At 41.2% G+C, this 10,518-nt stretch overlaps 1 protein-coding gene across 4 annotated transcripts; it reads right to left on the reverse strand.

The window, feature by feature from the left end:
* Positions 1 to 264: 264 nt before the first annotated feature.
* LOC119294724 (chloride channel protein CLC-d-like) lies at positions 265 to 10,485 on the reverse strand. 4 transcript variants are annotated; one of them, XM_037572972.1, is made up of 23 exons: positions 10,254 to 10,485; positions 10,087 to 10,159; positions 8,953 to 9,174; positions 8,831 to 8,877; positions 8,658 to 8,756; positions 7,875 to 7,949; positions 5,973 to 6,061; positions 4,490 to 4,630; positions 4,339 to 4,409; positions 3,745 to 3,824; positions 3,508 to 3,657; positions 3,352 to 3,411; positions 3,200 to 3,274; positions 2,663 to 2,814; positions 2,388 to 2,523; positions 2,157 to 2,288; positions 1,976 to 2,053; positions 1,846 to 1,901; positions 1,687 to 1,764; positions 1,333 to 1,489; positions 1,153 to 1,254; positions 911 to 1,110; positions 265 to 667 (listed from the first exon to the last, which is right to left on the reverse strand). In XM_037572972.1, the coding sequence occupies exons 1-23, from the start codon at positions 10,461 to 10,463 to the stop codon at positions 577 to 579; spliced, it is 2,574 nt and encodes an 857-aa protein (XP_037428869.1). In that variant the 5' UTR covers positions 10,464 to 10,485; the 3' UTR covers positions 265 to 576. The 4 variants fall into 4 exon arrangements, 3 of the variants coding, with proteins under 3 accessions (XP_037428869.1, XP_037428868.1, XP_037428867.1); XM_037572971.1 differs by having other exon boundaries at positions 1,011 to 1,052; positions 10,254 to 10,482; XM_037572970.1 differs by having other exon boundaries at positions 1,006 to 1,052; positions 10,254 to 10,481.
* Between the last annotated feature and the right edge of the window lie 33 nt (positions 10,486 to 10,518).

The following is a 10,518-nucleotide window of genomic DNA, read 5'->3' on the forward strand; positions in this document are numbered from 1 at the left end:
TTGCCATGCTTTAGCAAACATTTGTTGGTTATCAAAATCCATGTTCTGAGTTCCCCAGTGGCTTCAAATTTGACGGATCGGATCAAGGACTTGAACTGCCTTCATATTCATCTTCAGATCTTGTCAACATGCATGTACCTTTTTTTTTAGGGAGGGAGAAAGCCAGTACACGTGTTATAAGCGATGGACGAACCGAAACTAAACGACAAGATTTGACCCGGTGCACAGATCACAGCGAGAGCAGTGTCACCGAAACCTAACAAATGACAGGACCAACGCAACCTGCTATATCTTCCTCATCATGTCATGTCGACCACAGCGAAGGAACTTACTCGGAAGAATTTCAATTTTCTCGTGGTTTACATGGATGGCGGCTACAAACATCAGTGAGTCTATAAAGTTGTTTACAATCGCCTAATTAGTCACCGCCGCATGGTGCCATCCTCCCGTCGCATCGCCCTCGAAGAATCCTGCGTCTGTAGCCCATTGGGCGTTGCTTGGTTTGTGTGCCATTCCGACATGCAGTGGAATAAGGTTAACTGCTTGCTATCAAAATTTATCTTTGATTGTATTGTGCTATGTATTTACTCCTTGAATCATCAGGCTGTCAAGAAGAGGACGCTCCAGGTGCGCGCTCCCCCCTGCCGTTTTACCGTTCAGGTAGGCTCTGCAAAGACGAAACAGTCTCGAGTCAACCCAAAATGGAATCGACAAGTTGTTGCATCACATCCAAATGTCACCAGCCTATTTCGATGACGCAATGCTTCTCTAGACAAGCACCGGTGGATCCAAAGCGGCATAGAATGCCACCGTCAATCCGCAGGCGGTTTAGTGAATCCGATCAGTGAGACATAGTCTGGGCACTTGTGTGCTTGAGCATGGCAAAAGCATCGCATTAGAATCTACACACTGTTTCCAGTGAGATACCGAGAGAGTTGAACTTCGGTTCAGTGCGCATAGCGGCGCAGCAACGAAAAGATCAGCTTGCAAGTAGATAATATAGACCTTACACTGGTCGACTGGAGCTCTGTTGTCGCGGTATTGCCATCCTCCTGTAATCAAAACAACAGAGCTGAGAAGGATGTCCAGCCAAATATTCTTTCTCAACTTCTGTACAATATACAACAGCAACGATTGTGTGGCTTATATCACCTCGAGTAAGAGATCTTTTCTTGTTATCAGTCCTATGACACGAGAAGGCCGAGGAACGACAAATATATGCCTCAATCCTAGTTGGCGGAAGAGATTGTACACCTGGGAATCATCACAAAGATCATCTCATATCCAACTCGCTGAAAATGAGTGAACAGTCCAAATGAAAGCAAGCTTTACCTTTGCCAAAGACATGTCCTCTGGCACTATGTAAGGAGACGGATTTAGAAATGGGGCGAGATCTAAATACAACCCAAGTTCCTCATCCGTCAAATGAATATCATCAATTGACTTTCCCTTACTTGAAGCTGGCTTAACAAAGTCACTAAAATTGTGCCTGTGTAACAGCAAAAACAGTCCATCACTACCAGTCAATAGACTATTGCTTCCTACTCAATGCTGTCCATGGCATTGCGGTGGATTATCATAATCACGTTTGTTTGAACCGGTTTTGCCTACTTTTGTGCATAATTTTTCATGGCAGATTGTAAAATAAGCACAGTTCAGCACCCGCAAACTGAGCCTTAGACAAACCTGTTCAGTACGCCAGGCCCACAAGGGAAAGGAGTATTCTGGAAATCTACTTTAGATTGCAAAAGCACCAACAAGTGACTGAAAGAAGAGGACAAATGGGTCAGTGTTCAGTGTACAAGGTAAACCAAGAAAGCAAGAGCAGATGGTACTGCATCTTACCTACGAAGTATGAGACCTATGACAAGCGACTCGCCATTCTGCCCACGTTCAACAATCTGAACAACAACAGAAAATCTGTTATTTAAACCCCCACAGAAGCAGCTGTGTTCTAGAACTGGCATCTGCTTACAGGGAAGCCATTGTGCTTGTTGCTTTGCAGAACAGAAACAATATCAACAACTCTTGAAACACGAGGAAGGCACACAACCTAACACCAAACACCAGAATATTGGACGTGTTAGATTTGGAACTATACTGACGCAAGATATAGTTCTTTCTTCCACCTTGAATGGAATAAAGATCATCAGAACCTTTTGATTCTTGCAGGCATCCTTCGCATTCATGTTTCTCATCACTTGTTTAGGCCTAGAGTCAAGTAAAGGGATGCCCTTTAATCGGGCCTGCTCTTCATATAGCCCCTCATTAAAAAAATCACCAACAGCCTACATGAATAGAAGTCAGAAGGAACACTCTGCATGTTCAACAAGGAGTCAAAGTTCGCAGAGTTTGAGACTTTGAGTCAATGTTTGCAGAGTTTTTACCTTAGAGATTAGAAGAACAAGCATGATTAATGGCAAGAGTTGTAAGTTGTTTGTAATCTCAACCATAATAACACATAAAGAGACAGTCATTCTCATCGAACCACCAAGAAACGAAGCAGCACCAAGTAGAGCATACCTATAGCAATATTAATAATAGTAAAATAGCCAGAGCATAAAGGAAGAATAAACTTCAAGGGGCCACTAATGCAAAAATAAGAAGCTTAATAAATAAGACATGCAACATAGGTTGAATTGGAGAGATAGTGATAACTCACGTGCCCTCGTCAACATTTAGTTTCTTATAGAACTTAACAACAGACATTCCAACAAGCCGGCCATACGTAGATCCAATCATTATTCCTGGGACAAATTGACCAGCTGGAACAGCAGTTCCAAATGTTACAATAGCTAAGGAGTAAAACATGACCTGAGCAAAGCAAGAAAGGGGGAAAGGTAAGTATATATGACAAATAAAGCTTCTTGATATCTCAAAACTCATCCAAATGATGGTAAATGGAATGGCGAGAAATAAAGTTCGCTACAGCATCAGAATATGCATAGAGTAGCAATAACCATCATTTTTTATTATACCAATAGCATGTGCTACTAATACAAGAAAACACAATCAGACCTCGACGAGAGTACTGATCATTCATAACTTTTTAAGATCATGATTATTTGGACTTGGTAAGTACTTTTTCATGTTTTTCCTAACTTACATTAATAAAACTGCACTAGTTCAACAGCTCATGGAGTTAGGAAGATATTACGAGGTATAATATTCCATAAATCAAGCAGACAGAAAAGGGTACCAGGAAGGTGATAAGGCTTTGTGCACTGTACTCATGGAATGTTTTTGCACTGAACAGATTGCGTATTGCATCATCCTGCAAGAGAATGTTGTTGAATATTGTGACATGGAATACGGAACATGGAAGGAAAAGCTTTCCGAATATATTCTGACCTGAGAATTGAAGAAAATGGTTGCCAGATCATTGTATTCATTATCTTTTGAGCAGTAAAACTGCAATATACAGACAACATATTAAGAATACAGCCAATATTACTGTAGCTAAAGAGAAGATGTAATTCGAGTTGAAAAATCCTAAAGTAGACTCACATTAACGAAATTCCCATCTGTTCCAGGTGGATGAGGGCACTGGATACCAGAACTGGTTTCTAATTCAGGACATGGGCTGCATTTCCTCAGTAGTGGTAACACAAAGGAAACAGTGGATGTTATCAAAGATATGAGGCAAGCTTCAAAGATCTGCAAATATTAACCTGGATGTTAGGTATATAACTACAAGAGGAGCTCTACCTTTATAACCACTAATATATCATATCTCCAGCATACCTGGACTCGTTTCCCTTTCTTATGAAGATATGTTCGCCTCCATTTAGTTATATAGAGGGTGAGTTGATTAAATAGCGCTCCTGAAGAAACACCCAATGAATTAACTGAAAAACATCAATATGGCACAAATATACTAGGACTGTTTATTTGTTTTGGGCCTATAGTGAGTTTGTGGGCAGGCTTTTTCACAATTGTGATACGCCGGTTAATTAGCATATTATTTTCATGTAACTTGATCCAACTCTAACTACAGGGGGGTTCTCTACAAGACACCCTCAGCTGTTTAGCCAACTGTGACAGAACTTAGCATAGTGCAGTAGTTACAAAATCAGTAGGGAGAATATGAACTAGACTGAGGGAATAACCCCCCAGTCGGCCTAAAGTTCAGTGGGTACAAGAATCCAGGCTGGCTAGGTGCAGCTTTGCTTCTCTAGCCAGTTGACATCCAAAGGAGTTCTCATCAAGTAAACAAATGTTGACTGTGGCAATTCTAGATATTACTGGGTAAACTTTATGAATGAGTTCTCGTCAGGTAAAACGCCTGACTATGTCATTTCTAGATATACTGAGTCAACTTTGCGTACTGTAACTTACCAAGAAGTCCACCAATAACACCAATAATTGCCACCGGCAGAAGTTCCTGGTAAGAGTAATCTTCTTGACCTCTTTACGAAAAAGTAAACAATCAATATCACAATTCACAGGTCATTTTTATTCCCTTTTAACAAGGAAAAAGTAATCTTACCCAGATATGTCCCAGATTATGAAACCACCAGCCCCAAAATGACCACATTTTCCGCTGTTACACCAATTCATTGCTGATCGCACCACAACAGCCACGACAGCAGATGTAAAGAATACTCTCCACATAAGATGGCTTCTCCACCTTCAGCAATATAATGATAACATAATCAATCAAATCACATTACATTAAAGTGCAAGACCCGCAGTTGAACAACATTAATATCATTAGGCTACCCAGCGTGCGTAGATGTCCATAAAAAGAACTGCCACAAGAGGTTCCACTTCATAAGTGTATTACCAACGTTACATAATGAATTGGATGACAATAATACCCACCACGAGCATACTAAGTAGTAGGTCTAAACAACTAGCTACGATCAAACCACAGAGTAAAAGCAAAAAATCTATGTAAAAATGTATTGCCGTGGCATCTAAAGTAAGTTCCACGGGGAGCAACAGACCAATTTACATGCAACATGATTGGTTGTTGCACATAATACGAAAATGTGGAACGAACTTTCTAATAATTATCTTTCTTGACCCAAAAGTACACTTATAATAGCATTATAAAACGTGTAATAAAACGGGAAATGGCGGTTATCTCACAGGCCTAAAATATGATACTCCCTCCGTCCCAAAATAAGTGACTCAACTTTGTACTAACTTTACTCAACTTTGTACTAACTTTAGTACAAAGTTGAGTCACTTATTTTGGGACGGAGGGAGTATTACATAACAGTGGTACTTAGGTGGCAACCATGCTCTTGATCTTCATAGTAAGTCAATTCATGTGTATACTATTGGAAGCACAGGGCCAAAATCTTGGAAAAACTAATACGGCAACACAGGTGAAAGGAAGTGCACTCAGGTGCATTTCTTGAGTTGCAGCCTGGGAAACCTGGTAATGTCACTCATGATAGACTATAGTATCCATCAGGTAGCCAGTCCCTAAATACCATGTATTCAAAACGGATGTTCTCAAGTTCAATTTAAAACTAAACAAATCCCCTTGCATGCTGTTGCAGTGCAGCAGAAGTGCATCCTATATTCATCTATGACAACATTTTGAGTATTTATATTGGTCATGCAAACAAATGAAGCAGGTTCCTCATAAAGGTACTTTAGTAAGTGCATTGTTATAAACAAATCAGAGAAACATAATGAGCAGAAAACTGCTGCTGATGCATTTCTACTTTTGTACTCATTTGGCAATTTAATAGTCGATTGTGGAATGAATCACATTTGTGCTAAAGGTTTTCTTGATAGCAGCTACAGAAAGAAATAACTAAGCCAGAAAAGGACATATATTAGTACTGCCCTACTGCTTACTGAAAAGTATATGAACATTCTCAACTGAAATAGTTGTCTACTAAATGCAAAGAAAACAATAGGGTAAGACTAGAAGTATAGATCGAAAGATGGAACAAATTACATTGGTCAACATGGCTAATTTTATTATTAGTATGATGAAAGAACATTCTTACCAGGATGTAACTTCCTCCAAAGCAAATAGTACCCCACCAACCGGAGCTCTGAAGGCGGCAGCAACTCCAGCTGCACATCCACATGTCACCTTTTGAAACATTATTAATATAGCTTTGAGATCTTTAATATGAAAACTCACCCATTCTATTTTAAATACAGGCCTAATGCCATGTTAGTATTTGAACTTTAATGTACACACACAATCTGATTTACTTTTAACACTCACTGAACATAATTTACCTACTGAACCTTTACCAGGTGAAACAAAGTAATGTGCATGTATCGAATAGAAGCCAAAAAATCACAGCTCACTTACAAAAAGTAAATTTGTCTATTCAGATATCTCAGCAAATCCGCTTAACTTTGAAGGTAAGAGAGGTTAGGGTACCAGCAAGCCCATCGACTGGTTCCAGGAACTGAGAGGAATCAGGCATATAGCCAGTACTAGCCATTAGCCAATATGATTACACCAAGAGGTTATACTCCCTCTGTCCCAAAATAAGTGTCGTAACTTCAGTACAACTTTGTACTAAAGTTGAGACACTTACTTTTAAACGGAGGGGGTAGATTTTATCAAGAAAAAAGGGATAACCACTTATCCTCAAGCCCATCCACTTGATCCAATAGCTAATAGAGACACTGTGCAGAGCCAGCACTGGCCAATATGATAGCAACAGAGCTTATAGACTTCCCTCATCAAGAAAAAAGGGGCTCTAGATGGCACCAGCCAGGAAGTTTTAGACTGGTGCTACCATGTGAGACATGACAGAAGAGCCACGGTTGTACCAGGTCAAGGAGGAGGTATGTTGGATAAGAATAACAAGTTATGATTTGAAGATATGCCCCTGATTCTCAAGCTAGTTTGTCTCACACATTGGTTTTGGTTTAGCCCCAAAGTTGATCTCCTGGGAGTGTAACGCAGGCTATACAATGCATTGTACTCCAACAAAGCAAACAAGAATTGCCAACCTCCCTAATCTCTATTGCTGACTGCCGCTTCATTGCCCCACCCTCTTGGCAGAAAGGTGACAAGGTCCTGGACATTGCCCTTCTGTTGACCCCACAAGCTAATGTCCGCACAAGGCCCCCATAGAGCATCCACAGTGTGATGTTTTGCTGCCTCTAAGCAGCCTCTAAGCCCTTTGAGGGTGGTGCCATACACTGCAGGCGTGAGCCTCTACGCCAAAATCATTGGCGACACAAGCATAGTGTCCACCTCCAACCTTTTCTTCGGACTAAAATAATCCGCTGGCCCTACTTGTCATGCGCGGAGAGTGTGCTGACCATGTCAAGAAGATGAGAAGTAGGTTGTGAATCAGGGTTTTAATTTTATTTTATATGGGTCCACCTTACAGGCTCAGAGTATTTGTTATACACTACAGAGTTTGGAGCTAAGCTTAAGAGGCTGGACATGGGTCCCAGCTTGGAGGCAAGCCATCCTCTAAGCACTGGGGATGCCTTTAGCTCCCTAGAATGTGCAGATGCTTCCAGTCAAATCCCGCATTTTAAACAGAGAAGAGGAAACTGGGCATTTAAGTGTTAGCCTTAAGCTAGAGTCGTCAAGTTTTAAACTAGAAAGATAGTTTTAGTGTCTGAAATCTGAACCATTTCAATCTCAATGGGACAACTTTAGTTAACAATATTAACATATAACAAATGTCATAACCCACAGTGAATCTCAATACAACATTCTATACTATACCCCAAATATCTCATGCAACCAGGATATGCTCATCTTTTTCTGTTGACTGGCAGATAGCAGGCAGTGACACTAGTCACACTACAGATTTTTTATCTAATAAAACGGTTCAGCTGGAACGTTAATACGGAAGAAGAAAGCCATACATCAAGAGATGGAAACGTAAAAAAAATGACATTGCATGCGAAACGAAATAACTTACAAGATCTCGCCGATCTCGGTCGCTTTCAAAAATCTGTACCCATCTAGAATTCAAGTGGTACTTCGCGGATCCACCCTATGTATATGCACAGAGTAATTAGTTGGCAAATTTATGTGCGCAGAATAATCATAAATTACTTACAAAATGGAAATGAAGTAAAGCAAGAAAAACAGAAGCTGCTGGCAAGTCCTTATTTACTGGGTTTTGGGACAAACATTGTTGGTCTATATAACAGATTTACAAGTATAAATGGATCCACAGTACCCAATCCTCCCAAGTAAACATCAGTACTTCTTATATCTAAAATGAGATGTTGTATCGCCACTTTTAATTTCCCTAGAAAAACAACGTCAATGGTATCATGCTTTATGACTTGATGATGTTGTTGATTATTATATCACACTATCAGACTACAAAATCACGCCAAGTACTATGTTACATGTAATAACAACCATCTTTGTTAATTTTATCATGATGACACTGAAAATTCTTGAGAGGGTTTCCATGGGTTTTCCAAATTGATGGTGGTGACTGGTCACTGATGAGAAACTGACAACTCTTTGGCATGTAAACAAAGTCTTCCTGGTTGATCCACAGACCTATGAGTCTATGACCCCTTTACAGGACAGGGGATACCGCTAGTGAATATTTTGCATTCTGTCTATGCTGATCAAAAGACAAATTACAAACATGATAGAAGAAAAAAATCATATATCTACATTTTAATTTTTAACTGAGATAAATGTCGAATGGAACAAAATTTAAATCGCCAACATAACCTACTTGCCCAAGAAGAGAAGCAATGCAGGCTCCAGTGTGAACAAGAGGACCTTCTTTTCCTAGAGCCAATCCACCTCCAACTGATCCGATGCTCCCAAAAATCTATTACTCAAAGCAGCAGCATTTGAGCATGGCATGACATATCATAATAGCTGACGGGGAAAACGTAAACTCACCTTCCCAACTAAAGTCCTAAAAAGTAGGATTCCATGTGTATCAACTCCTACATAAATATTCCAGATTATGTCCCAAACTTATCATAATACCAATATCAGGAATTCAAGTGGTTAAACCTTACCATTTAGGTAACCTTTGATCTCTGGAATACCAGATCCAGCAGCTGCTGGTGCAAATTGTGTGACTATGTATACAGAAGAGAAGACGAGGGCTAGATTGAGAAGTATGTACACCAAGAACCCCACAAAATATGAGTGTTGTATTATAGCAAAAGTCAAAGTAAATTTCCATCCAGAGAAGTTCTCAACGGCCAAATTTATGAATATAGCAGCCAATCCAGTACCTGAAAACAGGATGATTGCATCATATAACAGAACAAAAATCCACTCTGTGCGAAAAACTGGACAATGGACACAGAGAGGGGCAGAGGGAAAAATATAGAAGTACAAAAATAGTTTCCACTGATAGATGTGTTGTCTACTATGTTAGGATTTCATATTTTTTGTATCAACTAAGTCATAATTGTAAGGAATAGCCAGTTTGAGTTTGGAGTGAATTGGAATAGGAATTCAAGCATAGCAGTGTTTGCGGATACACAAGGCCAGGAACGAGGAAAACAATATTTGTATTGAATTCAACTAGGAGAGGGATTTTTAACTGGTGGAGGTAAAACTTCACAATTTACGGTAGTTAACTGACTAAACAATCCAGTAGTATAAAACTCAGAAACAACAGCTATAGGTAGCAGTTGTGCAAACGTCACGCAATAGCACGTAGTCAGTTCAGTTCAGTAGCTGCCAGCTTGTTTTCAACATTAAACATAAATATTGCTTCGGCATCTTGTGATCAATGACAGCTTGCACTCCTCACTTGGTCATCCTGTAGCCATTAATACCAGCTAACCAGCCAATACAAGGAATAACCAGTAGATTATGCGAGAACCTTTACTCACTGCATATGGCTGATCCTTTGGAACATTGCCGGGTTTGATCAGTTAACCGGGGAATTTCAGGGGTTGGGATGTAAGTCATAGTGATTTCTATATGGATGGATCACATAGAGCAATTATATTATAGTAACTGATATAAAGGATTTCTATATGGTCAGCATTCCTAGTGCTTAGCTTCCTCGGATGATAAAAACGTTTGACATGTGTAACCTACTTGCGCACATGTGAAATCGCCAGATTAAGCTTTTTCTAGTCTCTGACAGACGCCAAAATTGCAGACAAGCAGGTCATGGAGGAGGCGCTCACCGACGCCGATGAGCAGGGCGAAGAACCACTTAAGCACGATGTAGTAGGGCACCCAGAACTTGCTCCGCTGGGCCTGCAGGCAAGCACGAAACACCGCACCAGGAGCTCATGTCACCGAACACAGAGAGAAACCACGAGGGTAGGAGGCAGCGAAATGTGCGGCGCACCTGCTCCTCCCGGTAGGCGTAGTTCTCGATGACCTCGTAGTCGAGGCTCTCGACGGCGCCGACGAAGAGCTCGTCCTGGGCGGCGGCCGCGGGGGCGGAGGCGGCGGGGCCCTCGGTCAGCGGCGCGGCGCCGTCGGCGGTGGGGAGGCGCGACCAGGCCAGGCGCGCCATCCGGATGCCGTCGGGGAGGCCCTGGTCGCCGGAGAGCATCGGATCCCGCCGAGGGGGCGGGGCGGGGCGGGCGATTCGAACGGCTGGACGACGG

Source organism: Triticum dicoccoides, chromosome 4B (genome assembly GCF_002162155.2).
Source record: "Triticum dicoccoides isolate Atlit2015 ecotype Zavitan chromosome 4B, WEW_v2.0, whole genome shotgun sequence".
In the NCBI taxonomy this organism is placed as follows: domain Eukaryota; kingdom Viridiplantae; phylum Streptophyta; class Magnoliopsida; order Poales; family Poaceae; genus Triticum; species Triticum dicoccoides.

Excerpts from the sequence above, each read along its gene's own strand:
- LOC119294724 (XM_037572972.1), bottom strand. The coding sequence starts at position 10,463 with ATGCTCTCCGGCGACCAGGGCCTCCCCGACGGCATCCGGATGGCGCGC. Across the intron at positions 9,175-10,086 it reads CGCCCTGCTCATCGGCGTCG|GTACTGGATTGGCTGCTATA; the intron begins GTGAGCGCCTCC and ends TCCTGTTTTCAG. Across the intron at positions 2,289-2,387 it reads TTGTTCTTCTAATCTCTAAG|GCTGTTGGTGATTTTTTTAA; the intron begins GTAAAAACTCTG and ends CTATTCATGTAG.